Source organism: Schistocerca gregaria, chromosome X (genome assembly GCF_023897955.1).
Source record: "Schistocerca gregaria isolate iqSchGreg1 chromosome X, iqSchGreg1.2, whole genome shotgun sequence".
Lineage (NCBI taxonomy): Eukaryota > Metazoa > Arthropoda > Insecta > Orthoptera > Acrididae > Schistocerca > Schistocerca gregaria.
In genome coordinates this window covers 41,390,326-41,417,497 of record NC_064931.1, presented here as the reverse complement: position 1 = coordinate 41,417,497, position 27,172 = coordinate 41,390,326, and the positions used below count along the sequence as shown (strand labels likewise).

Genomic DNA, 27,172 nt, shown 5'->3' with positions numbered 1-27,172 from the left:
AATAAGTATTTTTATTAAGTACTTTATACGTGAAAAAGTTTTAACTTTGATAGTTTGTGGCGGTTCATGTTGTGGTCAAGATAGCTAAGCAATTCAACATGGATCCCACGAAGTCTATCATAAACGATGAGCCATGCAGTGAAATGATCTACCATTGAGGGAACTCAAAAAAAATGATCCATTAACAGACTTATTGAGGGGGAAAAAAAAACGATGTAATATACAGGACAATGTCGGTGGTATTAAAGCACATAGGCAAATCGTCACAAAAGAAAGACACTATGTCATCTGAAATTTCAGAAAAGCTGAAATTTCAAGGAAACAAGATGCTTCATTGGCTGAAATTTCAGCAAAACAAGATGCTCTGTCCACCAAAATATCCTCAAAACAGAACACTTTAGTGAGAACACTTTCTGCTGAAATTTTTGAGCTGATGACAGCCCAGGCAGATATGCATGAGGCAGTGCAAAAGCTGACTACCAAAGTCATCAAGATCAAGTAACGATAAAGTACACTATTCAAAACTGTTTGGCAACTATCTGAACGAGTTATCAACGCAGCTGCCAAGTAAGAGAAATCTTTGCAGGAACAATCTGAGCTGCTACATAACAAATTCACTGATTAATTCGTTTCCTAGACATCCAAAAAGGACAATCAGATAACAGAAACAATCGATATGAAGTTCCAAGAACCCATCAGCAAGACCACAAAAACAAAATTTACATCTAAATATCATTGTTCATCTCGTTGGGTGAAAACTGAACTGTGCAATGCAACATAGAAGCTAGATCACAATCTGTACCAATGGCATAATGCTATTAGTGAACAAATCGATGGTGCGAGAAAACAACAAGCACACATAAGGGATATAGTGTGTGTTGGTCAATTACACAATATTTTGAAGAAACTCACATTTCTGAACCCACACTAAGCAGGCTGCAGTGAGTGAAACTGAGCTGCTAACTTCATTACTGCACAATTAGTTACTTGCTATGGAGTTGTGCAATTTTTTACTTCCTTGCTACATGAGGAAAATTTAATTTGACAATGGAAATTTCAGGTGTGTTTGTCAAATAAGAAAAATATTCATCCAGTGGTATTCACTTAGGCATTTTGGGGAGCCATACCAAGATCACGTTTCAAGGCTTCATCAGTGGCTGCATCCAGGGCAATGCAATGGTGTGGGCTACAAAGGCAGCTGAATATTGCCAAGTCTATGACAAGTTCAAAACATCCTTGTTGGCAATCTACTGATCTCGTTGAGTTCAGGAGTGACTCCATAAAGAGGTCCTCAGTCCAAAGCCAGCCCAGCAGGGCAGCTTATATAAATATTTTGAAAAGTGCATTAATAAATCTAGGTATTGGAATAACTCCTTTTCCCATCATGATGTGCTCCAAAGTTGCCCGTGCACATCAGGAAGAAAGTACTTACAGTTTCAGAAGCCAATACGGAGGAATTCCTGTCTGTTTCAGATTCAGCAGACCTGGTAACTGAACATGTAAAAAGAGCAACTAACAATGCAAAGGTTAACAGTAAAAATGACAATAACAACAATTCTGAAAAGAATCATTATGCAAATCACACCAGAAAAAATAGTGCACCGAGAGACCAGCATAGTGAGAGCAACAATCACCAGCTGAACCATAATAATCACTTTGATAGACAAAATTAAAAATGACATGATAACAGGTATAACCCCAGTTACGCAAACCACAATAACCACAATCAGCGGCAGCAACTGCCATGAAGTAATCAAAGTAATCAGAACTGGCATAGTTCGATTTCTAATCAGAAGGTGGCAGATGATTTAAATTGTCTGTCTATGTCCAACCCAAAAAACTAATTACGGCCTTGTTCAGCCCCAGAATGGCAGTCATGGAATGGGGTAGGAGCAGTGGTCAGTCAATTCATCTTGATAAGAAACAATAACAGGCATGACCTTAGGTATTATTTGTACTCAAATGGTACTGAGTGTGATAGCTGACACATTACTGTTTCACAATCTGCTATGAATCAACATTTCGCCAAATTTTTAATGACAGTAATACTAGACATGGGCACTGCATTCAACGCAATCTGTACTGACATATATATAAAAAAAAAGTGAGGTTATGATGTGTCAACCTTGCCTGTCAGCAGCTTTAAGATACTGGGAGCTATAGGTGTCACTTCGTGCAATGCAAAACAGCAAGCTTGCATACTGCTCCGGCTAGGAAATTTAGTAACTTCATGCACTTTCCAGGTAATTGGTTCATTGATTGCAGATTGCATTTTAGGCACAGTGTTTCTCTGTGAAAGGAACGCTACACTCTACCTTTCGGGTGGGAGATTTGACACGGATGGTGTTAGGGTGGAGACAGAATTATTGAAGTCCAATGTAAGTCATAGCAAATACTGTCAATGACTAAAAATTAAGACAATAAGCAGTGAGACTAACTGCACGGATAGGCAGCAATGTGAAAGAACTACTGTGAACAACATTAGAGAACAGGTAGGTAGCAAGATAAAGCGAACGAGTCTACATATCCAAATGGCGAACAATGTTCTGACTTAACAACTACTTTGGTAAGGTATTCAAGAGTATTTGTGGAAAGGCCTAGTACAATATGTGTACATTAGTGTCACCTAAATGTCATATTGCACGATACCTTCTGCCATATGGCCTACTCCATTCTGTGTACGAAACGACCTGCCATCACTAGGGGGATACGAAGACTGTTATTTGTAACAAGTATTATTTTATTGTTAACATCCGAATTCCGACAACTGGTGTGTCCCAGTTCAGTATGCAAACTGTTGCACAGCGGTATTGTATACTGGGTCAGCAAGAAAAATTTTTAAGTTCTTACAGTGCAACACCAGAGGCAGAGCAGAACTGGTCAATGACCAGGCAGAATGCTAGCAAGACAAATGCCGATAGAGTAGCAGCACACACAGAGGCTACTGCAACATCCAAAACGGACAGAGTACTCGAGCAAGCAACGAAGCAAAATGAAATCACAGTGACAGACTGTTACTGTCGTAATCGCGATTGCGCAAAATTAGGAAGAGAGCGTAAATTGGACACAAGAGTAACTATTCAGTTAATGACACAACAGGAAAGAGCATCCAAAAGGTGAAATTGTGAAATCTTGAAGTGACTAAGAGAGCTGACAAAATGAGAAAACAGAATGAGTGATGTCATTGCTGCCCCACACAAGTCTGTCTTGTATAAGTGCTAATTCTGTTCTGGTAGAGTTCTGTTCCCTGTCAAGAGGGGAGGCCTATGTCACTTGGCCCTCTGCTCATCTAGTTGCCTTTAACCTGCTATGGAGCAGCCAGTTCTGTCTGGAGGGGCTTATTGCTGTGAGTTGCAGTGCCACCTACAGAATCAAGACTGTCCCTGTCCCTCCTAGATAGGAGGGCACAGCACTTCTCTGTATGGCTTCGTGTACTCCAAGATGAGCTGGTAGACACCTTCCCTGCATGCTATATATAGAGAATACTTTATGACTGGATCATGGGTGCCCTGACCATCTTCTCTGGGAAGCTGGTGACCTCCACGAGCATCACAGACAGCATCAAGTGCTAACACTGCGGGGCAATGGCTTCGTGACGATAGTGGTGCTGACCGACCGACACTGCTGCAGGAAGCACCCAGGTCAGTACATACTGTGAAAGCACTACGGCTTGTGCCCGTCTTCACTGGCTGCCTGAACACTGAAGCATCACCTGTATTTTGTTTTGTTTTGTAGACAACTAATGTTCAATACTGTAATGTTATTTTATTAATGCCTTCATATGTCAGATGGGCACCTGTCCTCTGAGTAGGCAAACACAAGTACCTGTTGTGGTGTTCCACCATCCTGACCTCAATACACCATTCACCATAGCATCCTACCCCGAGGACACTACAAAATAACATCAGCTCATACTACTGCCTTCCAAATACGAGGAGGAAAGTGCAGCAATCGCTGCTTTGTCAGAAAGCAAACCTGTCAAACAAGTGCGTAATGACGAGTTAATGCTATCGTAACACGGGAACCTTTACCATTCGTTGCAGCAGTCGTATGTTGACACTTTCCAGTGGACGTGCTGGGGTAAGATATTACAAGGGTTGATCCAAAACTAATGTTCCCTTCATTTTTAGAAACAGGCAACATTATTTATTCTCATAGAAACAGTGTCCAGCAAGAAAATTACGATTGTGTCAGTATATTCGCATTGTGAAGGGACAGATCAAGATAAGATGGATAGTTTTTATGAGGCACTCAATGATGTAGTTGTTGGAGTAAAGGACAAGGACAGTGTTCTGCTCACGGGTGATTTTAACGCCAGGATTGGAAATCGAACAGAAGGATATGAAAAGGTTATGGGTAAATTTGGAGAGGATATGGAGGCCAACAGGAACGGAAACAACTCTTGGATTTCTGTGCCAGTATGGGCTTAGTAATCACAAACTCCTTTTTTTAAACATAAGAACATTCACCGGTATACTTGGGAAGGCAGGGGAACTAGATCTGTCATTGACTATATAACAACAGATTAGGAATTCAGGAAGGCTGTGAGGGACACACGTGTATTCAGGGGATTCTTTGATGACACTGATCATTATTTAATCTCCAGTGAAATTGGGATTGTGAGGCCGAAAGTGCAGGAGGTCAGGTCCATATGTAGGACGATAAGAGTGGAGAAACTTCAGGATAAGGAAATCAGGCACAAGTACATAACAGCGAACTCAGAAAGGTACCAGTTAGTTGAATGTAGTCAATTACAGTCATTGGAAAAGGAATGGACAAGGTACAGGGACACAGTACTAGAAGTGGCTAAAGGATGTCTTGGAACTGTAGTGTGTAAAAGTAGGATGAAGCAAACAGCTTGGTGGAATGACACAGTCAAGGCAGCCTGTAAAAGGAAAAAGAAGGCGTATCAAAAATGGCTACATACAACAACTCAGGTAGACAGAGAAAGTTATGTTGAAGAAAGAAAACAAAGCCAAACAGATAATTGCAACATCCAAGAAGAAATCTTGGGAAGACTTTGGAAACAGGTTGGAGACTATGGGTCAAGCCGCTGGAAAACCATTCTGGAGTATAATTAGCAGTCTTCGAAAGGGAGGCAAGAAGGAAATGACGAGTATTTTGGACAGGTCAGGAAAACTGCTCGTGAATCCTGTGGATGCCTTGGGCAGATGGAGGCAATATTTTGAAGAGTTGCTCAATGTAGATGACAATATGATAAGAAATGTTTCAGATTTCGATCTACAATGGGATAGGAATGATGATGGAAATAGGATCACATTTGAGGACGTGGAGAAAATGGTCAATAGACTGCAGTGCAATAAAGCAGATGGGGTGGATGAAATTAAGTCAGAACTCATCAAATATAGTGGAATGTCAGGTCTTAAATGGCTACACAGGATAATTGAAATGGCCTGGGAGTCGGGACAGGTTCCAGCAGACTGGACAAAAGCAGTAATCACACCAATCTTTAAACATGGAAACAGGAAAGATTGTAACAACTACAGAGGTATCTCTTTAATCAGCATTGTGGGTAAAATCTTCTCAGGTATTGTTGAAAGGAAAGAGCGAGTATTAGTTGAGAACCAATTGGATGAAAATCAGTGTGGGTTTAGGCCTCTTAGAGGTTATCAGGACCAGACCTTTAGCTTACGGCAAATAATGGAGAAGTGTTATGAGTGGAACAGGGAATTGTATCTATGAAGTATAGATCTAGAAAAGGCATATGACCGAGTTCCTAGGAGGAAGTTATTGTCTGTTCTACGAGATTATGAAATAGGAGGCAAACTTTTGCAAGGTTAGTCAGGCAGCAGTTAGAGTCGACGGTAAATTGAGTTCATGGTTCAGAGTAGTTTCAGGAGTAAGACAAGGCTGCAACCTGTCTCCACTGTTGTTCATATTATTTATGGATCATATGTTGAAAACAATAGACTGGCTGGGTGAGATCAAGATATGTGAACACAAAATAAGCAGTCTTGCATATGCGGATGACTTAGTTGTGATGGCAGATTCGATTGAAAGTTTGCAAAGTAATATTTCAGAGCTAGATCAGAAATGTAAGGACTATGGTATGAAGATTAGCATCTCCAAAACGAAAGTAATGTCAGTGGGAAAGAAATAGAAATGGATTGAGTGCCAAATAGGGGGAACAAAGTTAGAACAGGTGGACGGTTTCAAGTACTTATGATGCATACTCTCACAGGATGGCAACACAGTGAAAGAACTGGAAGCGAGGTGCAGCAAAGCTAATGCAGTGAGCGCTCAGCTACAATCTACTCTCTTCTGCAAGAAGGAAGTCAGTACCAAGACTAAGTTATCTGTGCACCGTTCAATCTTTCGACCAACTTTGTTGTATGGGAGCGAAAGCTGGGTGGCTTCAGGTTACCTTATCAACAAGGTTGAGGTTACAGATATGAAAGTACCTAGGAAGATTGCAGGTACTAGTAGATGGGAACAATGGCAGGAGGGTGTCCACAATAAGGAAATCAAAGAAAAACTGGGAATGAACTCTATAGATGTAGCAGTCAGGGCGAACAGGCTTAGACGGTGGGGTCATGTTACACGCATGGGAGAAGCAAGGTTACCCAAGAGACTCATGGGTTCAGCAGTAGAGGGTAGGAGGAGTCAGGGCAGACCAAGGAGAAGGTACCTGGATTCGGTTAAGAATGATTTTGTAGTAGTAGGTTTAACATCACAAGAGGCACCAATGTTAGCACTGAATAGGGGATTGTGGAGAAATTTTATAAGGGGGCTATGCTCCAGACTGAACGCTGAAAGGCATAATCAGTCTTATATGATGATGATGATGATGATGATGATGATGATGATAGAAATTTACACTGCTGGAAAGAAAAAACTTAGCTCTATTTTTCTACATAATCGCTTTTTTTTCTATGCATTTTTGGAGGCGATGCTAAAATTTCTGTATCCCCATGTTGTAGAATGCCGCCGCCAACCCATTGAGGAAGCGTTTCACCCTCTTCTTTGACTTCATCATCACTCTGGAAGCGTTGGCCACCCAAGTGTTCCTTTAACTTGGGGAACAAGTGATAATCACTAGGCACGAGGGCCGAACTGTATGGTGGTGGGGCATGACAGTTCAAACAAAGTCTGTCAAAAGTTCCTGGGGAGATGTGAGGTAGGGCATTATCATGAAGTGGTGTTACACCTTCTGTCAGTCATCCTCTCTGGCGATTCTAGGTAGCTCACCTGAGTTTTTGTTGTGTTTCACAACTGTCCGAGTTGACTGTTGTCCCAGGTTCCCCTAAATCCATCAACAGTATCCCCTTACAATCCCAAAATACAAGGGCCATGACTTTGCCAGCAGAATGAGTTCATTTGAACTTCTCTCTGACTGTTCGTCCTGAGTGATGCCATTGTTTAGATTTTTCTTTCATTTCTAGAGTGAAATGAAACACGCACATTTCATCTCCCATACAATGGAGTTCAACAACCCTTCCTTATCTTCTTGACACTTTTGAAGAAACTGGCAAGCACAATGAAGATGTTTCTCTTTGTGTTCTGCTGTCAGCACACGCAGTACCCATTGAGCGCAACACTTGAGATACCCCAATTTTTCTGTCAAAGTGCTTTCAACTGTACCCTAATAACTCCCAGGAATCTGAGCAACAAGTTCACGGACAGTGTTCCTCCCATTTTGAACACTTCACATTGGACCATCTCGATAACTGCCTCCAAAACTGAAGGTCTTCCACTCTGTTCCTCATCGTGGACCTCCTCCTGACCCGCACTCAACTTCCTGCATCATTTTCAGGTGTGCTGAACAGACATACACTTGTTGCCATACACTTCTGTTTACTGACGATGGACACCCATGGCTGGAGTCCCTTTTGCATGCAACAACCGAATTACGGAACGAATTTTGCATTTGGTGGGATCAACAATGGGCACCTCCATTGTGGACGGCTGCTGAGCCAATACTGAGTGGTGCAGTGAAGCGCAGCAGGGTAGAATTGAGAGTAGGTGAACAGCTGCACACAGCGGTGTTGATGGATTTCACCTAGCACCTTTGTGTGTGGCTGGAGCTCTTTGGGAGCCTTACTTCTGTATCAACCCTCCTAGTAGCTCTTTATGAACTTTTCTTAAGCACCTAAAATTATATGCACTAAATATGGTGATGAGCTCTCCCATAATACAAAGGTTGGTCACTGATTATAACACTAACTTTGGCAAGCCTGCAGCTACCTTGTCAGACAATGCAAGCAACTTCACTAGTGTGTGCTGGAGAAGCTTTTTGTAGAGAAATTGTGTAAACCAAATACTGACATAAAGTACCACCACAGGCAAAGTAAACCACACTTACACAACCTTCTTGGAGTTTAAAAAGTTATCAGGACATTTTGTTCTAACAAATTAACTACCTGGGTAAATTTTTTCATTCAGTTCGAAGAAATAGTCAATAACCTGCAACACACCTCAAACAACTGCACACCAAATGAGATACTGGTACTCGTGCTCCGTCCTGTTGAAACCAGGCTTCTTGAATGTTTAGAAAGTTGTTCAATGCAAGTGTGATGGAAATTCGTAACATCTCCACGTGATGATCAGCAGTTATTGTGTTTTCCTGTTCGTTTGCGAAAAAAATACAGCCCGATAATCCCATGTGATGAAACACCACACTATACTGTCACTTCACTAGTGTGTAAGGGCACTCATTAATGTCATTATGATTTGTGTTGGTCCAGTAATGGTAGTTCTGTTTATTCACATAACCTGCGAGATGAAAATGTGCCTCATCTGAGAACCACAGCTTGTTCAGAAATTCATCGTCACTGTTTATTTTTGTCATCATTTGTTCACAGAATCCTAATCGTAAAAGGTAATGGTTGTCCTTCAATTGTTGCACCATCTGTAGTTTGTATGGTTGAAATTTTAAAACAAGATGAAGAATTCTGCTAACACTCTCCCAGGACATTGCAACCACTGCTGCTTGCTTACGAATTGAACGCTGTGGGCTCCGTACGACAGACTCACATACATCAATGTTCGCTGGAGAATGCACACTTCTTGGTCGTCCTGTTTGTTTCTTCTTGAGGGCAGATCCAGTCTTTCCGAAGTTATTAATCAAACATTTTATTGTGTGTTTCAATGGAACAGCATAATGACATCCTAAATTATAAAAACGTCGAAACTCCCTCTGCACTGCTACCAAACTATCAATGTTTTTATAAAAAAAATTTATGGCTACCGCACGCTGTTGTCCGTTCCACTGATCCAAGATTACTGAAATGGTGGACTGTTTACTCGTTAACTGTCATGAACCCACAGTGCTGCCACCGCCCATGGCTGCTACTACTCATTTCAAACATTCCCATTATTCTGTGTCATCCTGTATATCCTGGAATTAATAAAATAAAAGGTCTTTATCCAAATGAAGACTTAGAAAAATGCTTCTAGCTGAGTGTGCAAAGTAGATGTGTACATAGTTTTGTATGTGAATGTAGTTTCTACACTACATAGTAAATCAATGTGATGGACACTTGACTTGTAGTGTGAAACAGTGGATGTGTCTTCACTATAACGAACTACAACAGAACATGTGTGCTTTTTACATGTGTATTTGTAAATAATTTGTATGTGTACATATGTAGTATTGTTTGGTCATTCTATGGCACTACAAGAATCTTTACATAATTGTGAATACAAAGTTAAGGCATACTTTGTGTCATTTAATAAAATGTGTCTTGTGTATATGTTGATCAATTACAAGGGTAGAGGACATTTCATTCAGAAAAAAACATGAAACAGAATATAGAGTGTGTACATGGAGGTAAGTGCTGCCTAAATAAATGATTCAAAGACAGTTTGTGCCCTGCAGTTCCCTGTTCTAGTAAATGGAGAGAGAACTTTTCTTGTTTCAAATAATATAGCACTTTAAGTACATCAAGTGGTAAAATCATTAGGTGTGCTCTTTACACATCAATCAAACTTGTGTATTTAACCAGTCTGAAAAGATTGAGATGCTGCAGACATGCATATATTGGAAAGTAACTACACAAAGTTCAGGGTAACAAAGGTTGCTTTCCATCTAATAAAGAGAAGATTAATAATTTGATGACTTTATGCAATTCTAAGTTGAGGAGTGTGTTCTAAGTTAGGTTTAGGGTTTTATTCTGAATTGGTTTGTTGTCTAGTTTGTCCATCTATCTCAGTCTTGCTATCAGCTGCTTGTCCCACTGAACTTAGTACAATTGAGTCCAGTAGAAAAATACCCTGATCGTAGGATAGTTTGTTATCACACGGGATTTGCAATGGCAGCCAATCAAAATGTTTTACTGTGAGGATGCAGTATGAGTTTATTAGATTTGTATCTGCATACTGACAATATGAAAATTCATATGTTAGTTTGTCTAACCACAGATGTGTGAACTAATATTACAGTGTGAGTAAAGACTCACTAACTGTGGATACATATGCACAAACAAACTGGGAGTATGACTTACTTTTGAGCAAGAATTTCGGTGGTGAAGAGGTGTGTGTGTGTGTGTGTGTGTGTGTGTGTGTGTGTGTGTGTGTGTGTGTCAGAAACACTGCCATTCATACATCTACATCTACATCTACATGACTACTCTGCAATTCACATTTAAGTGCTTGGCAGAGGGTTCATCGAACCACAATCATACTATCTCTCTACTATTCCACTCCCGAACAGCGAGCGGGAAAAACGAACACCTAAACCTTTCTGTTCGAGCTCTGATTTCTCTTATTTTATTTTGATGATCTTTCCTACCTATGTAGGTTGGGCTCAACAAAATATTTTCGCATTCGGAAGAGAAAGTTGGTGACTGAAATTTCGTAAAAAGGTCTCACTGCGACGAAAAACGTCTATGCTGTAATGACTTCCATCCCAACTTGTGTATCATATCTGCCGCACTCTCTCCCCTATAACGTGATAATACAAAACGAGCTGCCCTTTTTTGCACCCCCTCGATGTCCTCCGTCAATCCCACCTGGTAAGGATCCCACACCGCGCAGCAATATTCTAACAGAGGACGAACGAGTGTAGTGTAAGCTGTCTCTTTAGTGGACTTGTTGCATCTTCTAAGTGTCCTGCCAATGAAACGCAACCTTTGCCTCGCCTTCCCGACAATATTATCTATGTGGTCCTTCCAACTGAAGTTGTTCATAATTTTAACACCCAGGTACTTAGTTGAATTGACAGCCTTGAGAATTGTACTATTTATCGAGTAATCGAATTCCAACGGATTTCTTTTGGAACTCGTGTGGATCATCTCACACTTTTCGTTATTTATCGTCAACTGCCACCTGACACACCATACAGCAATCTTTTCTAAATAGCTTTGCAACTGATACTGGTCTTCGGATGACCTTACTAGACGGTAAATTACAGCATCATCTGCGAACAGTCTAAGAGAACTGCTCAGATTGTCACCCAGGATATTTATATAGATCAGGAACAGTAGAGGTCCCAGGACGCTTCCCTGGGGAACACCTGATATCACTTCAGTTTTACTCAATGATTTGCCGTCTATTACTACGAACTGCGACCTTCCTGACAGGAAATCACGAATACACTCGCACAACTGAGACGATACCCCATAGCTCCGCAGCTTAATTAGAAGTCGCTTATGAGGAACGGTGTCAAAAGCTTTCCGGAAATCTAGAAATACGGAATCAACTTGAGATCCCCTGTCAATAGCGGCCATTATTTCGTGCGAATAAATAGCTAGCTGCGTTGCACAAGAGCGATGTTTTCTGAAGCCATGCTGATTACGTGTCAATAGATCGTTCCCTTCGAGGTGATTCATAATGTTTGAATACAGTATATGCTCCAAAACCCTACTGCAAACTGACGTCAATGATATAGGTCTGTAGTTAAATGGATTACTCCTACTACCCTTCTTGAACACTGGTGCGACCTGCGCAATTTTCCAATCTGTAGGTACAGATCTATCGGTGAGCGAGCGGTTGTATATGAGTGCTAAGTAGGGAGCTATAGTATCAGCGTAATCTGAAAGGAACCTAATCGGTATACAATCTGGACCTGAAGACTTGCCCGTATCAAGCGATTTGAGTTGCTTCGCAACCCCTAAAATATCTACTTCGAAGAAACTCATGCTAGCAGATGTTCGTGTTTCAAATTCTGGAATATTCCATTTTTCAAATTCTGGAATATTCCATTCGTCTTCCCTGGTGAAGGAATTTCGGAAAACTGCGTTCAATAACTCCGCTTTAGCGGCACAGTCATCGATAACAGTACCATCGGCACTGCGCAGCGAAGGTATTGACTGCGTCTTGCCGCTTGTGTACTTTACATACAACCAGAATTTCTTCGGATTTTCTACCAAATTTTGAGACAATGTTTCGTTGTGGAACCTATTAAAGGCATCTCGCATCGAAGTACGTGCCAAATTTCGCGTGTTTGTAAATTTTAGCCCATCTTCGGGATTTTGCGTTCTTCTGAACTTCGCATGCTTTTTCCATTGCCTCTGCAACAGCGTTCGGACCTTTTTTGTGTACCACGGGGGATCCGTTCCATCTCTTACCAATTTATGAGGTATGAATATCTCAATTGCTGTTGCTACTATGTCTTTGAATTTGAGCCACATCTCGTCTACATTCGCATAGTCAGTTCAGTGGTCGGCGGAAGGTGCACATGTCCGTCGACCTGGGACCGGACCGCAGCGAAGCACGGATGCATGCCAAGACCGTTGGATCCTACGCAGTGCCGTAGGGGACCGCACCGCCACTTCCCAGCAAATTAGGGACACTGTTGCTCCTGGGGTATCGGCGAGGACAATTCGCAACCGTCTCCATGAAGCTGGGCTACGGTCCCGCACACCGTTAGGCCGTCTTCCGCTCACGCCCCAACATCGTGCAGCCCGCCTCCAGTGGTGTCGCGACAGGCGTGAATGGAGGGACGAATGGAGACGTGTCGTCTTCAGCGATGAGAGTCGCTTCTGCCTTGGTGCCAATGATGGTCGTATGCGTGTTTGGTGCCGTGCAGGTGAGCGCCACAATCAGGACTGCATACGACCGAGACACACAGGGCCAACACCCGGCATCATAGTGTGGGGAACGATCTCCTACACTGGCCGTACACCTCTGGTGATCATCGAGGGGACACTGAATAGTGCACGGTACAACCAAACCGTCATCGAACCCATCGTTCTACCATTCCTAGACCGGCAAGGGAACTTGCTGTTCCAACAGGACAATGCACGTCCTCATGTATCCCGTGCCACCCAATATGCTCTAGAAGGTCTAAGTCAACTACCCTGGCCAGCAAGATCTCCGGATCTGTCCCCCACTGAGCATGTTTGGGACTGGATGAAGCGTCGTCTCACGCGGTCTGCATGTCCAGCACGAACGCTGGTCCAACTGAGGCGCCAGGTGGAAATGACATGGCAAGCCATTCCACAGGACTACATCCAGCATCTCTACGATCGTCTCCATGGGAGAATAGCAGCCTGCATTGCTGCGAAAGGTGGATATACACTGTACTAGTGCCGACATTGTGCATGCTCTGTTGCCTGTGTCTATGTGCCTGTGGTTCTGTCAGTGTGATCATGTGATGTATCTGACCCCAGGAATGTGTCAATAAAGTTTCCCCTTCCTGGGACAATGAATTCACGGTGTTCTTATTTCAATTTCCAGGAGTGTATGTAATAGCTCGCTGAAGCACAGTATTTTCCCAGACAGACTGAAGTATGCCATTGTTAAACCACTGCATAAAAAAAGGGGATACGTGTGATGTCAACAACTTCTGACTGCCTTATCCAAAATTCTTGAAAAAGTTATGTATTGTACAGTAGCTTCACACATTCGTAAAAATAAAGTTTTAACAAAATGTCAGTTTGGTTTCCACAAAGGTTTTTCAATGGAAAATGCTAAATATACTTTCACTAATGAAATATTAAATGCTCTGAGTAACCGGAAGTCACGTGTTGGGATTTTTTGTGATCTCTCAAAGGGTTTTGATTGTGTAAATCATGGAATATTTCCAGATAAGCTCAAGTACTGTGGTATGAATGGGACACCGCTCAAATGGTTTAAATCATACCTAACTGGAAGAGTGCAGAAAGTTGAAATAAACAGTTCACATAATATGCAGAAAACTGGTGATTTCTCAAGCTGGGGAACAATCAAGAATGGGGTGCCGCAAGTTTTGGTCTTGGGTCCTCTGCTGTTCTTAATATATATTCACGAAGATGCAAAGCTGGTACTTTTTGCCTATGATACAAGTATAGCTATCACACCCAACAGACAAGAATTAACTGGGGAAATTGTAAATGATGTTTTTCAGAAAATCATTAAGTGGTTCTCTGCAAATGGGCTCTCATTAAACTTTGACAAAACACAGTATATACAGTACCACACAGTAAATGGAATGACACCATTAATAAATATAGACTTCGATCAGAAATCGGTAGCTAAGGTAGAATATTCAAAATTTCTAGGTTTATGCACTGATCTGGGGTTGAACTGGAAAAAACACACTGAAGATCTGCTGAAACATTTGAATTCAGCTACTTATGCTAATAGGGTAATTGCAAATTTTGGCGATTTACTTAAAAGGAAATTAAAAGAATTTCTGAATGGCAACTACTCCTACTCATTAGATGAATTTTTGGATATAGTATGTGGGTAATTCCACACCCCAAAAAAAGTGTCGTGTAATATTTTGTGTAATGTAATATCTTGTAGAGACACTTTTTATTGACCTCACACGTTCCACATCATTACGAAGTGTCGTATTAATGATCTATGGAACAAGTACTAATTTAATCTAATCTAATCTAATCAACTACAATCACAAATACAGAGAATCGCTCAAAGCAAGGAATCAGAGGGAGAGGAACTAGAAAAATGCTGGAGACATAAAACTGCAGTGCTTGTACAGTGTGCAATAAAGCTTCTCGTTGTCAACACGGTATACCATCTTCCAGATCTTCAGTCCAACCACTCATTTATTTGATAAAATTTAAATAGCTGATTTTAGTTCCCACACCATACAACTATAATAATTAAATTAAGTTTTCCTCAGAATAAATCAGACAATGGTGCACTCTGCATACTATGATATATTAACTATAAAAAAATTTACCACTCCTGAAGAACCCCTTCACTTCCTCGACATCCATCATAAGGAACAGCTTAGGAATTTTCTTTATAAGTTGTGACAGAAGGTTAAAAAATGATTCTATCACATCACAATGTTCTGATGTGGATGGAGAAGAAAAGCAGAAAGTCATTGATATCCTGCAAATGTCTGTGACAAGTGAATGAATCATCTGTGTATGTTCTGTATCTCTGCCAAACAGGATCACAATCTGTAAAACAAAAGAATTACACAACTATCATATATTTGATGCTTAACATTATCAACAAGCAAACACTTCAACTGTTCACCTGATAAGCTTAACAGTACCGGTATAATACATCAACAGCTACACAGATACATCTCACAGCATGAAGTGATCAGTTTCTAAAGACAAGGCAATCAATAGTTGACGGAATACAAGCCTCTCAAGGGGACCAACACACTGTTAAAATGTGCAATGCAAGAAGGAATGCAGATTAGTACTTAGTTTCTCATCAATGATGAGTTCTGCTATTAACTACAAGTCCTTCTTTTCCAAAAGAAAAGACCCCAACATCGGCATTAATTTACTGTACAGAAACCATGGAAAACCTAATCCAGTATAACAAGATAGGGATTTGAGCCCTGTTCCTTCTGATCACGTGTCCAGTGGCTCAATTACTGAGCCCCAATGATTGGTACAAAATGGAACATTAGCTGGACAGATACTATAAAAAATTAGAAAGGAAAAAAAATCACTTCACACAGTCTGGACCACATCTCTCTTTGGCGCAGTTCTTGACATGTTGCTGTAACATCAGTGTGAGCCACCACTGTAACTACCTACTTTATACAATGAAGTGCCACTTGAGTTAACTCTCATTCTATACCAGTTCACAGGCAACCACAATTTATCTTTCTTCATCAGCACGATAATCACTAAATTATCAGTGAGACTGAACTGATACAATTAGCCAATGCTGGTAGCAGGCAATATACTGTTGCATCTTTTAGCATAACAGCAGCAGATTGTCTACTTTGCTATATAGGCGATTTGGACTGTTATTCCAAGTCCTACGAATTATAAATTTGCATTTAGGAACTTCCTCTTTCTTCCTGCTTTTTCTGTTAAAGTTACCAAGTTTTAATGTCAACTACAGTAAAACTTCATTTATATGTTTTTACTTATACATTTTTATTTTTACTTTTTTTTTCGTGTCCCGGCAAAATATCCACAGTGTGCGCAAGTTATGATGCAGTGTTTCAGAGTAGGTTGCGGGGATCTAGATCTGATCAAAGGAAATGTTCATCTTATGTTTACTGCATGGAGAAATCAACCGCTGGGAGCGCTAGCATCGCTGTCTGACACACAATGTTTATCAATATGACTCCCAAATATACATGGTGTGTCGCGCGCGCGTACGCACGCACGCACGCACGCACGCACGCACACATATATTAAAAACAAAGATTCCAAGACTTACCAAGCGGGGAAAGTGCCGGTAGATAGGCACAATGAATAAAACACACCAACACACACACAGAATTTCGAGCTTTTGCAACCGGCGGCTGCTTCGTCAGGAAAGAGGGAAGGAGAAGGAAAGATGAAAGGATGTGGGTTTTAAGGGAGAGGGTAAGGAGTCATTCCAATCCCAGGAGCGGAAAGACTTACCTTAGGGGGAAAAAGGATAGGTATATACTCGCGCGCGCGCGCGCGCGCGCACACACACACACACACACACACACACACACATCCATCCATATATAGACAAAAGCAGACATATTTAAAGGCAAAAAGAAAGTGTATATGTATGTGTGTGTGTGTGTGTGTGTGTGTGTGTGTGTGTGTGTGTGTGTGTGTGTGTGTGTGTGTTAAACTATGCCTGTCTACCGGCGCTTTCCCGCTTGGTAAGTCTTGGAATCTTTGTTTTTAATAGATAGGCACAATAAATAAAACACACGAACACACTGACAGAAATATTCAAGGCAGATGAAGCGCTGTGTAGCTTACGACCTCCTGTATACAACAACAGAATAAAAAGCAGGAGCTATAACAAAAATTGTGGGTACTATTTGCCATGAAGTACAGCCAGTATATACCACTGTCAATATAAAGGAGAAAATCTACAACTTCTGTGGAAATAAAAAATTTTCATGACTGCAGTACGTATTAGATTTATTTGCCTTCACATTTTCCTCCTTCAGTGCATTATAAATAGCTACATACATTTCTGGTATTATTTTCGTCAATGTGCACTGCAGCATTAGAGTGCTACTCCAGTACTGTGAACTAGAGTAGCTAGAAACCACAGTATTATGGTAAGTCTATCTTTTGCGGATGTAGCATTTCTGTGAAGTGTGTTCTGCTTCATAATATGAGGAGCCCCTTTCTTGAGCTAATACTGTACTCTTCTCATCCATTCCCAAAGGGATTTTCATGTGACTTTACATCCTCGACTTGCAGTGCCCATAGCAAACTGATATGAGGATGATACAGAAGAGCCTCAGCATTCCTCTGTGACATTTAACGATGCAGTAAATACGTCAGAAATAATTAAAACAATTTGTGATGCGCCACAATGTTTCTTAAAAAATGGTGACAGAGTTAACCCGTCTTGAGGGTACAGTGTACGCTATTGCCGTGTCCCAAAAAAAAAAAAAAAAAAAAAAAAAAAAAAAAAAAAAAAAAAAAAAAAAAACCTGACTTTTTTGGGGAAATGACGTTTTATTCTGTGTAGAGGTTTACTTTTCTCTTTATATCTTTGGTAAGTATGGTACCTAGTAAGTCTATATAACGTTTTGTAGAAAGTAACTTTTTATTTACTTGATTTTTCATTTGTGGTTACCAATTAATTTGACAGAATGGTGATATATTTCATATACAGGGTGAGTCACCTAACGTTACCGCTGGATATATTTTGTAAACCACATCAAATACTGACGAACCGATTCCACAGACCGAACATGAGGAGAGGGGCTAGTGTAATTGTTTAATACAAACCATACAAAAATGCACGGAAGTATGTTTTTTAACACAAACCTACGTTTTTTTTTAAAATGGAACCACGTTATTTTGTTAGCACATCTGAACATATAAACAAATATGTAATCAGTGCTGTTTGTTGCATTGTAAAATGTTAATTACATCCGGAGATATTGTAACCTAAAGTTGATGCTTGAGTACCACTCCTCCGCTGTTCGATCGTGTGTATCTGAGAGCACCGAATTACGTAGGGATCCAAAGGGAATGGTGATGGACCTTAGGTACAGAAGAGACTGGAACAGCACATTATGTCCACATGCTAACACCTTTTTATTGGTCTTCTTCACTAACGCACATGTACATTACCATGAGGGGTGAGGTACACGTACACACGTGGTTTCCATTTTCAATTACGCAGTAGGATAGAGTGTGTCCCGACATGTCAGGCCAATAGATGTTCAATGTGGTGGCCATTACTTGCTGCACACAATTGCAATCTCTGGCGTAATGAATGTCGTACACGCTGCAGTACATCTGGTGTAATGTCACCGCAGGCTGCCACAATATGTTGTTTCATATCCTCTTGGGTTGTAGGCACATCACGGTACACATTCTCCTTTAACGTACCCCACAGAAAGAAGTCCAGAGGTGTAAGATCAGGAGAACAGGCTGGCCAATTTATGCGTCCTCCATGTCCTATGAAACGCCCGTCGAACATCCTGTCAAGGGTCAGCCTAGTGTTAATTGCAGAATGTGCAGGTGCACCATCATGCTGATACCACATACGTCGACGCATTACCAGTGGGACATTTTCAGGCAACGTTGGCAGATCATTCTGTAGAAACGCGATGTCTGTTGCAGTGCTCTCCGATACACACGATCGAACAGCAGAGGAATGGTACTCATGTGTCAACTTTAGGTTACAATATCTCCGGATGTAATTAACATTTTACAATGCAACAGACGGCACTGATTACATATTTGTTTATACGTTCAGATGTGCTAACAAAAATAGCGTGGTTCCATTTTTAAAAAATGTAGGTTTGTGTTAACAATTACACTAGCCCCTCTCCTCACATTCGGTCTGTGGAATCGGTTCGTCGGTATTTGATGTGGTTTACGAAATATATCCAGCGGTAACGTTAGGTGACTCACCCTGTATACATTTTTCACACTTTTTTTTCTGTAGTCCATTGAAAAATGTATAAACAAACTTTTACTGTATTTGTGCTGTGTGTTCCATTTTCATCCCATTCCCAACAAGATTTTCTATAAACATTCACTGCATGTCACTAGGCACAGTAACATTAAATGTAAAGTTTAAATATACCTTCACCAATACTTTGTTTTCTAGTTTTCATTGGAAAAAGGGACTAAAAGGACAACACTCTTGAAGGCAAAGGTATTTTTAAGAAATGAGACATTATTTTAATAAAGCTTTCCACCTGCAAAAAGTTGTAATCTATCTGGCCCAACACCTCCAAAAGTTTTTAACACTCTGCAAGTTGTATAGGCACTGCAATATTCTCATCAACAAGTTGGGTAATAATACTCAACAATGATATTATTACACTTAGCCTCTTGTGCCCATTATTGGAAATATGCAGTGATGTTACAATAAACAAGTACATTAGTGATTATGAAAATGTATTGCACTCTGAATGCTTCCAAGAGACTTGTGCATATACTATCGAGTGATTCAGCTTGCCCTCGCAAAATATAATGATAAAACTCACAACAAGTAGAACAAAGTGCCCTCACTCCTACGCACAATAATACTGTGGTACTGACCTACGAGCCACACAAAACAAACATCCTCATTGGTATCTGACATGGCAATCTAAACATCAGTCCTCTACTAGATACCTTGTCATTGCACTATTCCAAATCTATAAACTAATGTGATGTAGATAAATTAATATCACAACATATAATTATTATTTTATCTGTCCACAGACCTGCTGCAACAGTTCAAGAACCGATGGTTGAGGTCGAACACGAAAGCTTTTCATAAGCATGTTCACAACAGGTGGTAAAACTATTTCAAATTTCTCGAGCAGTGTTGACACAGCTTGTTTTAGCAGCGTACACATTGCCTGAAACATTACAAATGGAAACAAGTTTACATAAAGCTTTAAAATGTTAAAAAAACCTTTTACAAACAAAAGTAATCTGTCATACTTAATTGTCAATACAATCACGAAACAAAAAGCATAGTCCTCCCTCATGAAGCCTACACTCCTTCCTTCAGCCTCTATCAAACCAGTGTCATAGCTGCCAAACTTGAGAGGAGCCTGTCAGTAAGCACATTGAAAATATGGGTGAGGGAGGGAGGGGTGCTCCCCATTTTCAGATTAAAATTATTCCAAATTATCATTTTAAATAAAGTAAACTTCTTCAGTCTGACTGTGTGTCACATTGCCAATGAATGTGAGGATCCCTCTGCCAAATCCATGTTTACTACACATTGTTGCTTCATACATACACTCATTTCTGCCACATAGAAAGTATCATATTTATTTATGTATTTATTTATTCCACCATCCTGCTTCAGCAGTAACTGGAAATGAGAGAAGCCCCTCCCCCCCCCCCCCTCTCTGCCTCACAGAGTGACAAATTCATAAATTTTTCTTCTTGTCCACTCCATTTCATTGTGGAACACACAGAAACACAACATGCAAGACTACCAAAATAGTTGTTCACCAACTGAATCCAAAGCACCTGCAATATCTTTAGTATTGCAAACATTGCCCACGAATATGCTTGAATTTATAGTGGATATGGTTGTTGTGAGAAATCGGGCAATGAAAATTGTTTGGATTCAGGGTCGAAAATTCCTCCCGGGGGACACCGCCTTATGGTAAGCACCTTCAGTGCTGGGCGGGAGGTTTTGTATGCTCCGATGAAGCCGAGGGCTGTGCCAGCAGTAGCGTAGCTATTGGCAGGGTCACCCAAGCCAGACTGGTCTCGACAGAAGAGACAGACGAAGTATGTCCCGCAACACAGGGAGGAGAGGCTCTATAGGAGTAGGAAAGCCAACACTCTTAGAGGAATGAACCCTAAAAAATCCAGGTCCCCCAACATGGGGGTTGGGCGTGAGGCTAACAACCTCACCCCAGAAAGAGCGAGCTTGTTATAGAACCAAAGGACAAAGAAAGCCGGATGGATGCAACGGATAAACGGCCTTGGCAACGGAAATGGCACACGAATTGGTATTTAGCAACTGGAATGTGAGAACACTGAACAAGCCTGGGGCACTACAGAATCTGAAAAAGGAAATGAAGAAATATAATATGACGATGGCGGCAGTACAAGAAGTGACATGGAAAGTAAGTGGAATATTAACATCTGGGACACACAATGTTTTACAGCTGTGGAAGCAGAGGATATGGGAGCACAGGTTTTCTGGTTAATAATGCTCTAAAGGTTGTCACATTGAACTTTAAGCCTGCTAGTGAAAGAATCTGTGTATTACGAATGAAAGCCCGTTTCTTCAATATATCCTTCATATGTACATATTCACCAACAGAAGATGCAGTTAGTGGTAAAAGATGTATTTTATGAGCAACTGAGCAGGAAATAGTATGGGGGGTAAAGCATGGTGTTAAGGTGTTTATGGGGGGCCTCAATGCTCAAGTAGGAAAAGAAATTGCATACAGGAAAACGGCTGGTAAGGAGAGTCTGCATGAAGTTTCTAATGATAATGGTATCAGACTAATTGATTTTGCCATGAGCAATAACATGATTATTAAAAGCACATGGATGCAAAGTAAGGATATAAGGGAACTTCCTGGCAGATTAAAGCTGTGTGCCGGATCGAGACTCAAACTCGGGACCTATGCCTTTCGCGGGCGAGTGCTCTACCAACTGAGCTACCCAAGCACGACTCACGCCCCATCCTCACAGCTTTAATTCTACCAGTACCTTGTCTCCTACCTTCCAATCTTCACAAAAGCTCTCCTGTGAACCTTGCAGAACTAGCACTCCTGGAAGAAAGGATATTGTGGAGACATGGCTTAGCCACAATTTCATATCAGCGCACATTCCGCTACAGAGTGAAAATTTCATTCTAGATATAAGGAAAGTTACATGAAGCTGCCCAGATGGCATCACAAAAAATCAGATTGATCACATACTCAAAGATACACGACATGCTTCAGATATATTAGAGGTGGATAGCTGTCGTGGTGCAAATGGAGATAGTGATCATTATTTGGTAAGAATCAAATACAGATATAGGATAGCCAATTGTACACAGATCAAGAAAGCTATCACACCACGGGTTTGTTGACAACAAGTTAAAAAATGATGAAAATACAGTACAACAGTATAAAACTATCTTGACGAATAGACCTAATGAAGCTGAAGAGTGGGCAGGAGAGGATATTGAAGAAAGATGGGAAATGGTTAAAGGAATAATACATGAGACAGCTGAAACTGTACTGGGCAGAAAGAAGAAATCGAGAATCCAGAGTTGGTTTGATGAAGACTGTAGGAGGAATATAGAAGAAAGAAATGAGGCAAGAAAAAGAATGCTGCAGAGGAGAACTAGAGATACTGTAGATGAATACCAGGAGAAGAGAAGGGAAGCAGATAAGGAATGTAGGAGGAAAAAGAGAGAATTTGAAAAACAGTGGATAGATAAGTTAGGAGAGAGAAATACCGCTCAAGAAACAAGGAAATTCTATATGAGGGTTAAAGATATAAGGAAAGGATACCAACCCACAGCAGTTTACTGTAAAGATAAGGAGGGAAATCTGATTGGAGGAAAAGAGCAGATTTTAGACAGATGGGTGGAGTATTTTGATGAAATACTGAATACAGGAGGTGGAGCAGGAAGTAAACAGAGATGAAGAGCACCAGAGATCAGTAGCAGAACCCACACTGGAAGAAGTTAAAGTTAGTATCAAAACTCTTAAAAACAATAAAGCTCTGGGAGGAGACAATATTACAGTGGAAATGATAAAATATGGTGGAAAAAAACTAGTGCTTTGCATGAGATTATAGTGGAAATATGGAAGAAAGAAAATATGCCGAAACAGTGGAGTACAGCAATACTCTGCCCTATACATAAGAAAGCTGACTGCGGGAATTATGGAGGAATTGCACTACTCTGTGTAGTATATAAAGTATTAGGAAAAATCATGGCTGGGCAGTTAAGAACACATGCAGAAGAGTATCTAGGAAACTACCAGTGTGGTTTCAGAACTAATAGATCCACTAAAGATCAGATTTTCACTATCAGACAGATCCTTGAAAAATGTTATGAGTACAACATCGATGTCCACCAGCCGTTCATTGACTTCAAACAAGCTTGTGATAGTATCAAAAGGGATCAACTTTGGAAGGCAATGCAAGAGGCAGGAGTCCCTAACAAACTGATAAGACTTTGAGAAGAACAGTATGCAAAGTAAAGATCGAGGGCACTTATCAAAGGCATCTGAAGCTAACCAAGGACTGCGGCAGGGTAATGTGTTCTCCACTATTCTGTTTAAGGTTGCCTTGGAGAGTGTAATGTGAAAGACACAATGCAACAACCCTGGAGGAACACTGTTTAATAGAGTGACTCAGGAGATTGCATATGCAGATGATATTGATTTATTATCCAGGAGGAAACAGGACCTGGAAGAAAAGCTTGAAAAAGTAGAAAGATATGGTGTGAAGATGGGGCTGACCATTAATCAATCAAAGACCAAGTATACACTAACATCTAAGAAAAGATATAGTGAAGGAGAAAGAGGCACGACTTTGAACAGAAAAGAATACGAACGCTGTGAGAGCTAAAAATATCTTGGGTAACTGGTAACTGAGAATAATGATGTGAGAGAAGAAATACGTGCAAGGATTGCAGATGGTAACAGGAGCTACTTTGCACTGGTTAAAGTATTTAAAGCAAGGAGGCTTAGTAGGAATCTGAAGCTGATGGTGTATCGTACAGTAGTTAGACCTGTGGTGATGTATGGTTCAGAGACCTGGACTACAACACAAAACAATGAGGAGTTGTTGCTGAAATGGGAAAGGAAGATACTTGGGAAAATCTATGGGCCAGTGAATGATAGGGATTTTTGGAAAATCAGAAATAATACGGAGATCAGAGAGTTGTGCAACAAACCAGATATCGTAACTGAAATAAAGCCTAACAGACTACATTGGTTGTAGAAAAAATGGAGGAGAACAGCACATTCAACAAAGTTTTCAAAGGAAAACCCAATGGACATCATATAAGGGGCAGACCAAGGACCAGATGGCTAGACAACGTGGAAGAGGACTTGAGAAGGATGGAAGTGAGAGGATGGAGAGCCAAGGCAGTCAGAGAGAAGTGGGTGGAGGTTGTCTGGGACGCCAAGCCCTACAAGGGCTGTAGTGCCAAAAAGCTTGGTGGCAAATTTAATCTTGGGTCAAACACCATTCATGTGTTCTAATAATTTTCGGGTATGCAGCCGGATCCCATCAACATTCTGCCACGATATTTTGGCCCAGAGACGTCCGGCCATCATCAGGTGAGTACACAACTACTGAAGAGCCAACGGGATCCGGCTGCATACCCGGAAATTATTAGAAGAACAAATACGCCGGGAAAATTTCAGAAGTCACACCATTCATGTGATCTTCCAATAGCCATCTCACCATGAGGCCAGACATATGCAGAAAGTATCGCCAATGCACCAAAAGAAAACGAGATGGGCAATGTTCTACAGAGCTCAGAACTTGTTCCTCAAAATGCAATGAAACTGACTGTGTGGATCCTATCACCAGACATCATTCTGTACCGTTTATTGCAGTACAGAAAATACGTTGTCCAAACCACATAAAACATGACAATCCCTAATGTAATTTCAGTGTGCTAAATACTTTGTCACCTTTCTTGGTATAGGCAACGACCTTGCCACAGTGGATACACCGGTTCCCATGAGATCACCGAAGTTAAGCACTGCCGGGTTTGGCGGGCACTTGGATGGGTGCCCATCCAGCTGCCATGCGCTGTTGCCATTTTTCAGGGTGCACTCAACCTTGTGATGCCAATTGAGGAGCTACTCAATCGTATAGTAGTGGCTTCGGTCAAAGAAAACCATCAGAACGACCGGGAGTGCAGTGTGCTGACCACACGCCCCTCCCATCCGCAACTGCATCCTCAACTGAGGATGACACGGCAGTCGGATAGTCCCGATAGGCCACTTGTGGCCTGAAGACGGGAGTGCTGCTTTTTTTTCTTGGTACAAGTTAAAAAAATCCCCGTCACAGTTTATATATTAAACAGCCATGAAAAAGTGAGACATGGGAAGTAATGTACAGTCATTCCTTCAGATACAAAACTTGTATGTTTAATTATTTTAGCCAACCAATACTTGGCAATAGCATTTAATATTTCCAATTTCCAGAAATTGGTTGTCTTCAGTAATTGTAATGACTATTCCAGAATTAAAAATGAAGAAATGCAGTTAACACTATTAATTTATTCTATTAAAGGGACAAGTACCTTCTCCCAGATATTCTGACTGCATATTAAAAGTTTCCTGTAACTAATCAACAGCACATAATTCCAGTATTTTGTTCACTTTAGAATTGTTCTGAAAGATACATTACTCTCAGTGAAATGATGGTACAATTTTATAAGAGGCCACTGATATTTTAAACTCAAACTATATGTTGGTAACTCCTGTAATGAGTGATACTAGGAAGTTATGATGGCAGAACAGCTGATTTGTATAGGCAATGATGTAACAATATGTTTTCATTTTGATTGTGGCAGAAATATTAAATATTTAATCTAAAAACAACTTGAACAGACTAGGTTCTGGATGGCAATCAAACTGAATTTTCACAGAAAAAACACTTCATTTGCTGAGACAAACTTACACGTACATGTAATAAATTATTTAATGCTGAGTTTTCATTTTCTGCTTTTGCCACATCACAGCATTTATGCTCTGCAGGACTCTAGATGCAAATACACAGATAATAATGGAAAGTGAATCAACCAGTTTCCAAGCTAACATATACCTCCAGCTACACCACAGATCAGTCTGCAAGCTAAACCAAGATTTTACATTCACTGGGTTAACCAGCTCGCAACCAAACTGCCATCTTTCAACCTAAGATGGACCTCATAATAATCAAGAACAACAACAACAACAACAACAACAACAACACAGAAATTCCTGTAAGCAGCAAAAAGCAGGAAATGAATTAAGGGTCCTCCATCCAATGTGAGTACAATAATTTACATTATTTTGTCACCACAACCAAGATTTGTCTTTCAGATGAAATCATTAATAACATTTCAATATGAAAGATGCAAATGTACTATTTATATGTATATATAACAATAACAGAACCATCAATAGGCAACTAAAGTACAATGCGATGAACATGCCAGCTCCAAAATGTGATTTACTTATATGTTAGCACCATTAATAAGTGTCTGGTTACCAACTGTTCACTCACAACAACATACCATCTTGAACAGTTAGTTCTACAGCCCACGTCCAGTGGAAATACTTTAATCTATTAGCTACAAACAGGCCTGACCTTATCAACCGTAGTAGTATAGAGACAAGCATCAACAATAACAATATCATGGTAGTCATGGTTAATAAATTCATTAAGGCGGCTACAAGAGTATTTATGCTTTAAAGAGTATATAAACAGTTGTTAGTATCCCACATAGACAATGAATGGACACTATTTAGCTTCAATATGATGGATATAGAGGAATTATGGACAAAGTTTAAACTGGCTGTAATCACAGTTTAAACTGGCTGTAATCACACTCTGAAAAGGATGTGCCCAGTAAATGGATTAAGGCTGGGAAAAAAACATCATGGTTTAATAACAAAATGCGGAAAATGCTAAGAAAACAGAGGCTGTTGCATTCTCAGGTCAAAAAAAGAATGTGGAAATGTTAACAAGCATAAGTTAGTAGAAATTTGTACGTCTATAAAAAGATCACAGCTCAAAGAATACAACAGCTTGCACCATCTTACCCTAAGAAAGATCTCACTGAGAACTGGAGAAAATTTTGGTCATGCATAAAATCACACAGTGGGTCAAAGGCTTCTATCCAGTCACTCATCAATCAGTCTGGTGCGGCAACAGAACACAGCCAAAGCAAAGCTTAAGTTTTC

General features: G+C 40.6%; 1 protein-coding gene across 4 annotated transcripts in view; it reads right to left on the bottom strand.

The window, feature by feature from the left end:
* Nucleotides 1–27,172, bottom strand: part of LOC126297609 (importin-13) — a 182,395-nt gene that overhangs the window by 39,125 nt on the left and 116,098 nt on the right. For all 4 annotated transcript variants that reach the window (XR_007552550.1, XR_007552551.1, XM_049988611.1 and 1 more), the window contains exons 13-14: nucleotides 20,006–20,143; nucleotides 15,089–15,314 (exon numbers count right to left, since the gene is read on the bottom strand). Coding sequence is in view for 2 of the 4 variants with exons in the window: in XM_049988611.1 (XP_049844568.1) it covers nucleotides 15,089–15,314; nucleotides 20,006–20,143 (364 nt within the window). In the remaining 2 variants the exon portion in view is untranslated. The remainder of the gene's footprint in view (nucleotides 1–15,088; nucleotides 15,315–20,005; nucleotides 20,144–27,172) is intronic.